The sequence below is a fragment of the Eschrichtius robustus genome, chromosome 2 (genome assembly GCF_028021215.1).
Source record: "Eschrichtius robustus isolate mEscRob2 chromosome 2, mEscRob2.pri, whole genome shotgun sequence".
Taxonomy (NCBI): Eukaryota; Metazoa; Chordata; class Mammalia; order Artiodactyla; family Eschrichtiidae; genus Eschrichtius; species Eschrichtius robustus.
Genome location: NC_090825.1, coordinates 52,208,306 through 52,222,503, shown reverse-complemented (window position 1 = coordinate 52,222,503; position 14,198 = coordinate 52,208,306). Strand labels below are relative to the sequence as shown.

Below are 14,198 nucleotides of genomic sequence, written 5' to 3'. Positions count from 1 at the left end.
TGACATGCAAGATTAAAAAAATCTATTTGCCATCCTTGAAATATAATGCAAGTTCCTTTGTATGGCATATGTGATCCTCCATGACCTGATCTGTGTCCACCTCTGTGGCCTCACATCCCACTCTTCCATCTCACAAGTTATGCTCTAGTTATAAAACCACTTGTAGCGGTACTGAATATACAACACTGCTTCACTAATAAGCGCTTAGGCTCATGATATTCTTTCTAACCAGAACGCTCTTCCCCTTTCTTTAATCCTATTACTCTTTTTTTTTTTCTGAAAGGAGCTGTAAGTTATTTTATTTTTTTAATAAATTTATTTATTTTATTTATTTTTAGCTGCGTTGGGTCTTCGTTGCTGCGCATGGGCTTTCTCTAGCTGCGATGAGCGGGGGCTACTCTTCATTGCAGTGCGCGGGCTTCTCATTGCGGTGGCTTCTCTTTGTTGCAGAGCACGGGCTCTAGGCGTGTGGGCTCAATAGTTGTGGCTCACGGGCTCTAGAGCGCAGGCTCAGTAGTTGTGGCGCATGGGCTTAGCTGCTCAGTAGTTGTGGTGCACAGACTTAGTTGCTCCGCAGCATGTGGGATCTTCCTGGATCAGGGCTCGAACTCGTGTCCCCCTGCATTGGCAGGCGGATTCTTAACCTCGGCGCCATGAGGGAAGTCCCAGCATGGCTCACTCTTAATTTCATTTGAGAATCTGCTTTACTGTTCCCTTCTTCAGACAGATACTTCCTATATCACTCTATCTAAAATAGGATGTTTACTCCAACCCTGCTATCAGGGTTCCAATAGCAGGGTTGTTCCAATGCCTATCAAACTTTATTTTTCTCTGTAATTCTGAAACATTATTATGTAGTTACTTATTTGTCCTTGTCTCCCATGAGAATGTAAACTCAATGAGAATGTAAGAAGATTCTATTTGCTTCATCAGTATAAATCCAGCTCCCAGAGCAGTTCAGGTCCTACCGTAAGCTTTCAATAAATGTTTGTCAAACAAAGGAAAGTCCAAGGAACAAGTCTTAATTCCTGAGAAATACTTCTTCAAGGTTTGTCAAAGTGCTTGATTAGAAGCATACTTTAAATTATCAAATTTATACAGATATAAGCCACAGAGAGTCTCTATAAAAATGTTAAAAAGTTAGGGAGAGTTCTGTCCTAATCTATCTTTTTACAGATATAGAAGTTAGACAAGCTCCAAAGGACTTACCGTTCATGAATCTACACATATTTCACAAAAAATTATCTGTATGTAAGTATTTTCCAGTATTTTCCTTATACATATGTCTTTACATGTGTACCAGATTAGAACTGCTGTTAAATAATCCTAAGTAAATTAGAATGCATAATCATATAGAATAACTGGAATTCTATCAATTTACAAAATCAGAATGTCTACCTGATTATCTGAGAGCCACATAGCAGTCAATTGCTGTAGCTTTGTAAAGCTAAAGGGCAAATTCTTTAATCTGTGGGAAAAAATACAAACAAAAATTAAACTTTAAAAATAAGAAATGTTAAAATGAGAGCTAGATCTAATGGTCTTCTAAACAATGTTATATTATTGCATATGAAAATAGGAGAAAAACATTTAATTCAGGAGAAAACCCAGTATAGGTCTTTGAACAGGATATAAGACAAAATACTATTCAGTTTTATAAGAATTAATTTTAAAAATATAATTCAATTGAATCAATTTGATTGGGGGAAAAAATAGATAATCTAATAACCTCAAAAAAAATTATCTGCTAAGAAAAACTGGTAACTATCCCTACCTTACTGCAAAGGCAAGGACAAATTAAACAATGTCTCATAAAATTGCTTTGGATGTTTTACTTGCCTTTACTGAGAACAAACTGTTATAGGAACCACTCTGAGTAAGAGCTTGTTATAAATACTGCACTCTTTTTATTTCATTGTGACCCAGCACTTTCATACTCAAGAAGACTATCTTAACACTATAATGAGTAAAAACAAAGTAATAGCAATACTCAGTAGAATGCTAAATTGGAACAGCACCCTACTTAAACCTTCTGTCTTATGCCTATCTATTCTATGCCTAACTTCCAAGGAACCTAGGGAATCTAGGTCTCTAGAAACCTAGGGTGCTGGAACGTAGGGCTCTAGTTTTAGGGGACAAAGTATGGGCTGAAACAAGAATTTAATTTTAAAAGGGATTTAATTGTAAGGATTTAATTTTCAACCACACTGGATAGCTATAATTAATAATTTAAAAGGGGGGGCAGGGACAGTAGTTCTTCTTAAATAAAATGGAACAGTCTGAATACGCTAACTAGTCAGAAAACTGAGTTTACATTAAAGCTCTATCTTACAAGCTATGTGAATCACCTTAAATCTGAGTCGTAATTTTCTCCTCCATAAAATGGGAATACCCATTTATTATTTTATAAGGCTGTTTTGAATACTTTGTAAGATACTACAAAAGCAAAATGTAAAAATGCTCTTACAATGTTCTTTTATCACTATGAGTATCTTTACATCAGAAAAAATTATGGACAATCTGTTAACTTAAACATTGTTCCAATTTGTGATCTATTTTGCTCTATACCTTGGCTGTGTTGTCCAAAATTATTTGAGTGGGTGTCTAATCACACCTTTGCCCAGATTAATACAAGGAGTAGATTAGATTAAAAGCTGCTTTGTTCAACAGCAGTATTAAGGTGAAGATCTGACTTTAGAAATAAAAATGGCTACTATAAGGAGATAATTAAGACTATATAGCTAAAGTCAACATAAAATGAACTGTGACAAATAACCACAGTACGATAATTAACATCAGGTAAAATTAAATCATTCTTTCAAATGAAAATACTATACAAAAAAACAAAACTATATATGAAAAGAAAAACATGCATTAGATTTTCTAACACATATAATGAAATTTTAATTTCATCCAATAGATGTCTTCTACAAACCAAATGATGAATTACACTGTTACAAACCTATTGTCACTCAAATTAATGACTTTTAATTTTTGCATATCACCCATTTCCTCTGGAAGTGTCTCAAGTTTATTGGAATGGAGAAACAGCACAGTTATATTTTTCCAGCTTCCAATCTGAAAGAGAAACACAGAATTGTGGATCAAAACTTCGCCTACTGCTTAACAGACATTAAGTGAAGCATCATTTTCAAAAGTTATAAAAAATACTCTTCTCATTTATAAAAGGAATTATACTTTCCCTTTTCAACTATTAACTTTCATGTATGAAGAAAAGTATTTAGGTATCTCTTGAAAATCAATATAGCTAATTATTATTCAGAAAATAAATAACTTAGTTACAAAATTATTTCTGAAAGAAAATAAAGAAAACCACACTGGATAGCTATAATTAATAATTAGAAAAAATAAAAATTCAAAATAAATTTTAAATACAGTACCTCTGGGGGTAACTGTTGTAAGTAATTATGATCTGCAGCAAACGTTCTTATATTAGTAAGCTGCCCAATAGATGAAGGCAAAGCTTCAAGTTCATTGAAGCTACAATCCAGTTCTTCTATTGACACTAACCTTTAATTAAAAAAGAAAGCACATATTTTAACAAAAGGCCTGTATATCATTCAAAACTTAAGAACATATGACTATTTGAGCTTGACTTTAACCAACCTAGAGAAAATCTACTTCCACTAAACTAAAGTTCACCTATAAAAAAATCAGCCTGTCTTCATTATAAATAAACCCAACCTGCAACCAACTGCTTATTTAAATGTTTTTGGAATCTCCTTTAGATGTTAACAATTATCTGAAAACAATATATGGCATGCTGAACCGAAAGAAAAATCTTCTAGTTCTATTAATACACAAAAATCTTACCCTCCTATAGAGTCTGGTAGATACATTAACTGATTTTCATCTATTTTAAGAGTTGTTACATTCTTCAATGAACCTATTGAGGGAAGAAATAATATACAATTTTCCATCTTGAACTAGAATCAAGTCAACCAACAGTCAATGTGAGCACATATTACATTTGACATGAATCATAAAGAACTTTTAAAAACCAACATATCTAAAATAGATACCACCCCAACCCCACCAACTCTCTATTCCCTCACCCTGTATTTACAATTTTCACATACATACTACCTCTTAACAGTAGTGTATATTTATCGATTTAACCCTCACTAAAATGTAAGCTTCATAAAAGTATGTACTTTTTGTCTCCCTCTGCTCACTGTGGTAGCCATGCTCCTTAAAACAATGCCGTGATGGCACAGTGAAGATACACAATACAAACTTATGGTATCAATGGATTAAAGAAGTGGTACTATGACCGTAGTTTTCTTAAGTGTATAACAAACTATTCTACATATTGTACGTATACTAAATACTAAAACAATAAAAATGGAGTTTAATTTAAAATTAAAAGTGTTGAATAAATTATGGTAGAGTTTGCAAAATGTAACCTGAGCTAAAACAGTTATGCAATTCAATTGAAAAATATGTAAAAATAATTCTGATTTTTATATTTAAACAACATGAAGATGCCAAGATTTAAGTTTTTGGTTCTTTAAGATAATTCAATTTCCTTGATGCATCATCAGACAAACAATTACACAAACACAGTTGACCCTTGAACAACACAGGTTTAAAGTGCACGGATCCACTTACATGCAGATTTTTTTCAATAGTAAATACTACAGTACTACATGACCCACAGTTGGTTGAATACATGGATGCAGAACCATGGATAGGGAGGAAATGAATGCAGATACAAAGGTGCAACTATACATTATATGAGATTTTCCCACTGTGCAGAGGGTTGGCCCCCTAAACGCCATCGTTGTTCAAGGGTTAACTGCATAGATTTTCGTAGGATTTTGCTTATGTGGCTGTCTTCTTGTGAGTCTAAAATGTAGTTAAGATTGAAAAAAGTTACTAGATAATAGCCACGATCAAGAGTTAAACCAAATTTGGGTAAATTAAACTCTTTTAAAGAATTTAAACTTTATTGCAGTGATAAAAATGACATTTCCTTAAAGTAAAGAAAAACAGTAATGTCAACAAAAGAGTAAATTGTATAACTGATCACATCAGAAAAAAATTCAAATAAGATCTGTGACTTCAGGGAACAGTAAAACTATCTCATAACAAATAAAATTTGATATATGGAAGCTCTGAATCAAGCAATGGCATTAAGTTTCTCATATTTTATATTAGCAAATATTAATTACATGATTTAGAGAGCAATACAAACCAATAGTCTCAGGCAGTTGTTGAAGTGAATTACTTGATAATAGGAGGTCTTGAAGGTTTTCACATGCTGAAATTCCTTCTTCAACCATTTCAATATTATTTTTAGAAACATCCAAATATGTAAGCTGTTTCAAGCTACCGATAAACTGTAAGTAAAAAAAAAAAGTAAATCTAATGACTCCATCAACAGTAAGTGGTGAAAAGTTTAGATAATAAACCTAATGCCAAGTTATAATTTAAAATTAAATGTTTATATGAGAGGATTCATAATTTTTTTTTAATGCTATTAGTAATGTATTCAGTAATAAAGCTAAGAGCTCCTACTAATGTTAGCCCAGCAGACATATACTTTTCTTTGGGAACTTAGCTGCCCATCATTTGCAAGGGGGAGAGCAAATATGGGGATTCGTATGGCTTTAGGTCTGAGAATGAACACAATGTCAGCTGCTAAGAAACTACATGGAAAATAGCTTACTTCAACAATTCCCTGGGCAAAATGAAATAAGATATAAAGTCAACTGCAACCGCTGGGAAGGACACACTCCATGGCATTAAAAGAGACTGACAGTTGACCCTTGAACAACACGGGTTTGAACTTCACAAATCTACTTACACATAGATGTTCAACAGTAAATACTACAATACTATACTATTTGTGGTTGGTTCAATCTGTGGATGCAGAACCGCAGATCCAGAGGAGGAACCCCATAACAATGAAGGAATCTCAGATAGAGAGGGCTGACTATAAGTTATACACAGATTTTTGACTGCACAGAGGGTCAGTGCCCCCAACCCCTGCGTTGTTCATGGGTCAACTGTGTTTTACAAAAATTTATTACAGAAATTTTAAAATTTCAATCAAGAATGTGTTGACAAACCCAATCAAAAAATGGGCAGAAGATCTAAATGGACATTTCTCCAAAGAAGACATACAAATGACCAAAAAGCACATGAAAAGATGCTCAACATCACTAATTATTAGAGAAATGCAAATCAAAACTACAATTTTGATTGTACAAAACCAGATCTACAAAAACGGTTTTGATTCTACAAAACCGGTCAGAATGGCCATCATCAAAAAATCTACAAACAATATATGCTGGAGAGGGTGTGGAGAAAAGGGAACCCTCCTACACTGTTGGTGGGAATGTAAATTGGTACAACCATTATGGAGAACAGTATGGAGGTTGCTTAAAAAACTAAATATAGAACTACCATATGTAGCTCTATAAATATGGTATAGATCCAGAAATCCCACTCCTGGGCATATATCCAGAGAAAACCATAATTCAAAAAGATACATGGGGATTTCCCCGGTGGCGCAGTGGTTAAGAATCCGCCTGCCAATGCAGGGGACATGGGTTCGAGCCCTGGTCCGGGAAGATCCCACATGCCGCACAGTAACTAAGCCCATGTGCCGCAACTACTGAGCCTGCACTCTAGAGCCCACGTGCCACAAGTACTGAAGCCCGCATGCCTAGAGCCTGTGCTCTGCAACAAGAGAAGCCACTGCAATGAGAAGCCCACACATCGCAACAAAGAGTAGCCTCCGCTTGCCAGAACTAGAGAAAGCCCATGTGCAGCAGCAAAGACCCAACGCAGCCAAATAAATAAATTTATTAAAAAAAGATACATGGGGGCTTCCCTGGTGGCGCAGTGGTTGAGAATCTGCCTGCTAATGCAGGGGACGCAAGTTCGAGCCCTGGTCTGGGAAGATCCCACATGCCATGGAGCAACTGGGCCCGTGAGCCACAATTACCGAGCCTGCACGTCTGGAGCCTGTTCGTCTGGAGCCTGTTCTCCGCAACAAGAGAGGCCGCGATAGTGTAAGGCCCGCGCACCGCGATGAGGAGTGGCCCCTGCTTGCCGCAACTAGAGAAAGCCCTCGCACAGAAACGAAGACCCAACACAGCCATAAATAAATAAATAAATAAATAACTGATGGAAGGACTTAAAAAAAAAAAAAAAAAAAGATACATGCACCCCAATGCTCACTGCAGCACTATTTACAATAGCCAAGACATGGAAGCAACCTAAATGTCCATCAACAGAGGAATGGATAAAGAAAATGTGGTACATATATACTACGGAATATTACTCAGCCATAAAAAAGAATGAAACAATGGCATTTGCAGCAACATGGATGGACCTAGAGATTGTCACAGTGAGTGAACTAAGTCAGACAGAGAAAGACAAATATCATATAAGGACCTACTGATTAGCACAGGGAACTCTACTCAATGCTCTGTAATGACCTATATGGGAAAAGAATCTAAAAAAGAGTGGATATACGTATAGGTATAACTGATTCACTTTACTGTACACCTGAAACTAACACAACATTGTAAAAAAAAAAAAAAAAAAGAATGTGTTGACAATTTAAAAAAATGTAATTTGCTTCTATCTAACAGTATTAATTAAGTAATCATTTTTAAACTAATTAAAATTTATTTGAAAATGTATAATTCATAAAAATGCAAAGGATAGACAGCAATAAGGAAAGTCTTTAAAATATGATATACGTACCCCTGGAATAAAAGTCAGTCTATTACCATCCATCCAAAATTCTTTCAATCCACTTAGCTGCTCAAGTACTTCAGGCTATTTAGATCGGGGGGAGGGGGGAATATATTAATTTACTTGAATATATTTAGTTGGCAAAAGAAGCTCCCCTGGGAATTTCTAATGATAAGTTTCACTTTAAAAAATTAGGAGGAAAAAAAAAAAGCAGAGCCAAGACTCAAGCCTTTCCACTATATTATAGTTATTACACAAATATTACTAAACAGATATTCCATAACAGATTACATAAAACTCCTTTAAGCTTTTGATTACATAACAGGCTCAAGTATTTATACAATTAATAAATAAAACAAGACCCATTACTTTCAAGAATACAATAAAAAGATACTCTCAATCATTATCTGTAAAAAGATGTAGACTTTTAGGGAATCTTAAAAAAAAAAAAAAATATATTCTCTGATGACCTAGAGGGAGGAAAAAAGAAATAAGGCAATATACATCCTAAAAGTCCAATAAGGGAAAGGTAAGTAAACCAAGGCATAATCATATGATAAGCATATTATGTTATCTTCAGCTTCCTGCAATTACATGGTAGAATACTGTTCATAACATGATGTTGAGGACCAAAAAATTTAAAAGATGTAGTGGACTTTGGTATTCAGGCAAAATTTGCTCTTAGGTATTCACCCTTGGAGGCTCTTCTGAATGGATCCTTTGAAGATATTTCTGTCATCCCACAAACCTGTGTCCAATCATTGACAGTATGATGGCATGGAGTGTCATCATATCTAATCACCATAATAACATGAGTAATACATAAAAGGCATGTCATTCAGATTTACTGTTAACATTAAGTATAGATAAGAACTCTAGGTTTAAATTGTATTAAAAGAAATCTCTTTCTGTGCTTTACCTGTTACAATTCTAATAGTAATTTTTTTTTAATGTGTAATGTTGGAAGATGGAAATGGTACAAAAATTAATGATTCTGAATGATGCTCTGATTCATAAAATAAACAATAATTTAGAATTTTCAAATAGTTAATATGGAAATAGATTAATACATATAAGACAAATACTGAGAAAATGTACAATAGTTAGATAATTTAGGAAGCACAGAATATTTATTCATTTTTTCTCAAGGAGTAAAAACTTCTACAACAGAGTAAAAGTCATCATATACCAGCTTCAATTAAAATATCATAAAGAATATAAAATAGCATATTTTAGAAAAAAACATGTGATACCCAAAACCACCATGCTCCTCCAGTGACTTCAGCTGAAAAGCTGTCTATTTAGCGAGCAAATGTACAATACAATATCCAAAGGGCAATCATGCAGCTGGCAGTGCTGAGAAATTCTTGTTCTTAAAGACTATCATTTGGAACTTAACAGCAATTTTAAAAAAAGAGCTTGTAAACATAATGTAAAAATTTTAATGATGATGATATTATTGTTAATGAATTCCTCTTCAAAAAACTATCTAGCTTATTTTTCTGAGTTCTCTTGGAGCAATGACTGAAGACAAAAAAACTGCTTACATACTTCTTTCCTTTTTGATTTAGCATCATACTACTTTGCATACAAAGCAAAAACACGATCCTGAGGTCTCATTACCAACGTGAAAATAATAGTTGTTTCACTCAATGTTTTCCTTTTAGCTATTAAGTAAAATTATAGAGAAGTACTTTATCACTGAGTAAATTCCTAAGCAATACTCCCATGGAGTTATTTTTGACTCACAAGTACTTTTCCTGATGCATTCTAGTCTGATGAAACTTTTACCCTTATAATCTTTCAAAGTTTCTACTTCCTGTGCCTAAAAACTTTTAAATACCTTTTCTATGGGTTTCTCATTAATTTTACATTTTTACCCTCACTCCTTTCAGATGTTGTTATCTGTTTAATTTTCCCTGTTAAAAAATTTCATATCTTGTCTCCCTAAAATATGTGTATATCTTTACCCAATTTTATACTTTACAAATGCAGAGAAATAAACACATTAATTTTCACATTTTGCTCTTGATCAAATGAAAAGACTTATGGATAGTGAGGGTGGTGAGAACTTACCACTTCTGTGAATTCATTACTTCCCAAATCCAGTCTTTCCAGCTGGGTCAGTCTATTCATGGTTCTATGCACAATGGATTAATAAAGAATTAAGTATACAAAAATATCAATTACATGGAATCTTTTAAAATTTATAGTGTAAAATATTCTTATGTATTATCTAATAACATACAGGCTTTCAAATGTTGATAAAATAAAAATAATAATTTTCTAAGAAAAAAGTCATATTTAATTTCTAAATAAAATGAAATAAGTTATCAATTATTCTCTAATTTTGCCTTCTCATCAGGTTATTTCTATTCTTAAGAAGCAATTGCAGTAAATTTAAACCCCCAGTCCAGAATACGAGTAATTGATTTTCCATTTTTTCCACAAAATAAATTTTCAGATAGTATAAATTAACTAATGATTAGATTGTTTGGCAGCTTCATATGAATTACCATTTTTCAAGACTGGTGATATATTTGTAAAACTTTAAGATAATTAACTGAAAATTAACATTCAAAATTCCAAGAACAGTAAATATTACATTGTTCCCCACATTTTCAAATTAAATTCAATATAATTCAAAATAAAGTTTTACATGAATCACAAATATAATTTGTAGACTGCATTTTAAATTAAAGCTACAATATACCATTTTTAACTTCCAACTTAATACCAACATATCTCTGCAACTACAGAAACTTGAAGAATGTACAAACTGATTTCATGATGAAATAAACTAAGTTGTATTTTTATAGCTCCTTCAATGAAGGCACTTTTTAAACTAAACTAATTTCTAATTAATTCAAACACATATTTATATTCTTAAATTATTATTTTTAGAAAAACCTATTATTTAATAGGTTGAGGTGCTACCAGCTACCCAGATAAGGAACTACATTAATTTTTTTTCTAATTTTTAATTTTTAAATTTTTTTTTGGCAATGCCGCATGGCTTGCGGGAGTTCCCCAACCAGGGATTGAACCTGGGCCACAGCAGTGAAAGCACCAAATTCTAACCACTAGACCACCAGGGAACTCCCTAGGAACACATTAAATTTTTCTAGGATATGACAAAATGATGGCAAAATACAATCTTCATATTATCAATATATCAATATGTTAATTAGGAAATTAACACCATTAAAAACCAACAGACTCCTTAAATTATGACACAAGAACACAGATTATTTTTACTGTCTCTTGAAATTCAACAAATTAGTAATAATAAGTAAAATAAAACTTGATTAAATTTATCTGGCTTTTTAGTGAAAAAAAAAATAAGAATACATATCATAATTGTAATGTAATTATGTTACTGACCTACCATTAGAGAAAGCTAATTTTCCCTAACCCTTCTATTTAAAATATGCCATTCTATCAACACTAATTTAATTCATCTCCCAACATCAATTTTTCTCAAAGCTGCTTTATTTAACTCTGATTTACTGAGTGCCTATTCTCAGGTTCTATGAGGTACTATAATTCTACCTCCCTTACTCACATCTGTCTTTGTCCTGAAAACCTGCAAATTAGTACCAATTTGCTTTATAACAAAGCGAAAAGGTGTTTCCAGGATCTTTCTCAAGAAAGATTAGATACTAACTCCTATGTCCATAATACTATACCAGGCCAACGTTTGAGAAAGGTAAAGAGGGCTGTGAGGAGGGGGTAAGATTGAAAGAAGAAAACATGGTCTTATTTTTCTTAATTCAGTATTCTTATAATGACAAGATAACACAGAAAATTCACATGCAGCAATTAAACACTTTATATCAACAAGGGTAAGTTATTTTTTAAAAAGGGTACAAAAGAAAAGCAGTGCACTAGAAAATTCAATTACAAACAATATCGTTAGAAATTTAAGTTTTAAAACTGATTTAGGAAAATGTGAATGACACAGATATGTAATAAAAAAGAGGAAATAACACTGTTAAATTCTAAAAGCATCTCCATCGCAACTTGCTGTAGCTAACACTGGCAACTTTGGTCCTACTCATACACCTCAAAAATCTATCTAAGGGCTTCCCTGGTGGCGCAGTGGTTGAGAATCTGCCTGCCAATGCAGGGTACACGGGTTCGGGCCCTGGTCTAGGAAGATCCCACATGCCGCGGAGCAACTAGGCCCGTGAGCCACAATTACTGAGCCTGAGCATCTGGAGCCTGTGCTCCGCAACAAGAGAGGCCGCGATAGTAAGAGGCCCGCGCACCGCGATGAAGAGTGGCCCCCACTTGCCACAACTAGAGAAAGCCCTCGCACAGAAACGAAGACCCAACACAGCCATAAATAAATAAATAAATAAATAAATTTTTAAAAAAAATCTAAGACACAAAATTTCATCTTTTCATTTTCATTTCATTTTTACGTCTATTCATTTAAGATCCAGCTTCCTACTTCAAGGAGAAAGTAAAAACAATATCCCTCAAATTTCATCCTGTTTGTCTCTAAAATTCCTTTGTACTTAACTCATTTTTACCTTCTCTTCTGTCTCAGAGGAAAAATATACATCCTTTGTGTTCTTTGTACTGTGCTCTCCAGTATTAAGATGGTATTAAATTTCATTTAACTGCGTATTTAAAACAGCTTTCCCACTGTTCTAATCTTGGATCATAAAAAGGTCCACTCACATAACCTGAATGCACATGACTTTCCTAACACGTAAAATTGTGGCCTCTTTATAGTTTGTGAGGCCTCAAATATTTTAATCATGTCTTAAAAAGAAAGCAGTAAAGAATTATATTTGCAAATACACTGAGAGAGCCCAATCTGAAGTTAAATAAAGACTTAAAATAGAAGGAGTTAAAATAAGTGAATTACCTATGATATCAGAGACACCATATTAATTGTAGGCTTAGATGTTTCAGTAAACAATTTACACCTTGTTTATTCAAATCTCTTAGCAGTCAAGTTCTGAGCTAAGGAGTCATCAATGCCAATACCAAGTCTGTAAAAATTTAAACCTTTTTGAATTTTAATATGGATAATTCCCACTTTAATTTATACTCACAACCATCACCATAAACTCTAATCAATCCAGTCTTCTGGGAATCAAAACCAGATATGCTCCTTGCCCTCAAAGCCTTACACTCATGGGGGGGTGGGGGTGGGGAGGAGGAAGGACCAAGTACATGTGCCCATGGGAATATGCTGGTCAGGTAAGACAAGAGTAAAATGTATTTTAAAAATTAGGCTAATGCAGTAAATGTCATAACAGATATAAGTAAAATACTACAGAAGTTGAGTAAACAGAACAACTCCTGGAGAACTGAAGATGCTTCTATCAAGAGGTGACAACTCTTGACAAATAAACTACAACAGGAGTCTGAGAAGTTTTCTGTAAGGGTCAGATATTTTAGGCTTTGCATAAAGTCTCTGTCACAACTACTTGACTCTACCACTGTAGAGCAAAAGCAGCCATAGACAATATGTAAATGAATGAATGTGGTTCTGGTGAAACTATTTACAATAAGTAGGCTCTGGGGCAGATTTAGCCAGTCTGTAGTTTGCCATTACCTAAACTGTAAAAATGCAGCAGTGAATCAGGGTGTTTTAAGACATTTCTTCAATAAATGGACATAGACCAGTGCATTCTGAGTTTGTGTATCTGTTTTAGTTTTATCTTATTTGCTCTTGGACTACCATCTCCTCTTGATGTTAGCTTACCAGTAGGGGGCCCTCCATCCTATTTCCAATTTACAACAGACTAAAACCAAACAAGTTCTGAAAACTTAAGAGTTACCAGACTTTACATGAAGACCTTATGAGTCTCTCTAATGAGTACTATGTAAGAGCTCTAGTATAGAAATGGGGATCTTTATTTTGGGACTCAGGTGGGCTTTACATACTTATTATTCTGACTTTTGTCACACAAGACTGAGTTCCAGAGAGCTATGAAATCACTATTAAATACCAACAGATATACAGATTTTTATATTGAACACCACTAATTAATATACAAAGACCACAAATGTCAGTCTTTTAAAATAATTTGCACTCACATTTTAGATATTAAAAAGTTAATATTTCTCTAAGGATTTAAGAATTTAAAATTCTAAACTAAATTTCACAAAGGATAGCACCTTTACTTACTTTGGCAACATTTTCAACTGGTTTTCTCTAAGTTCTAATATCTGGAGTTTAGTTAATCTGCAAAACAAATAAAATAAATCAAGCATGTATGACAAAGATAAAGAATTTAATTAACAAATTAATGCAATCCTCTAAAATTTTAAAGCAACCAATATTTATCGTGTAATTACAACGTGCAGAATATTGTATTAAAAATTACACAGAGGGCTTCCCTGGTGGCGCAGTGGTTGAGAATCTGCCTGCCAATGCAGAGGACACGGGTTCGAGCCCTGGTCTGGGAAGATCCCACATGCCGCGGAGCGGCTGGGCCCGT

General features: G+C 33.8%; 1 protein-coding gene across 8 annotated transcripts in view; it reads right to left on the bottom strand.

The window, feature by feature from the left end:
* ERBIN (erbb2 interacting protein) overlaps positions 1–14,198 on the bottom strand; it is a 112,051-nt gene that overhangs the window by 34,615 nt on the left and 63,238 nt on the right. For all 8 annotated transcript variants that reach the window (XM_068535425.1, XM_068535427.1, XM_068535430.1 and 5 more), the window contains exons 7-14: positions 13,886–13,942; positions 9,811–9,874; positions 7,744–7,818; positions 5,219–5,363; positions 3,835–3,907; positions 3,402–3,531; positions 2,963–3,078; positions 1,399–1,468 (exon numbers count right to left, since the gene is read on the bottom strand). In XM_068535425.1, coding sequence (XP_068391526.1) covers positions 1,399–1,468; positions 2,963–3,078; positions 3,402–3,531; positions 3,835–3,907; positions 5,219–5,363; positions 7,744–7,818; positions 9,811–9,874; positions 13,886–13,942 — 730 coding nt within the window. The remainder of the gene's footprint in view (positions 1–1,398; positions 1,469–2,962; positions 3,079–3,401; positions 3,532–3,834; positions 3,908–5,218; positions 5,364–7,743; positions 7,819–9,810; positions 9,875–13,885; positions 13,943–14,198) is intronic.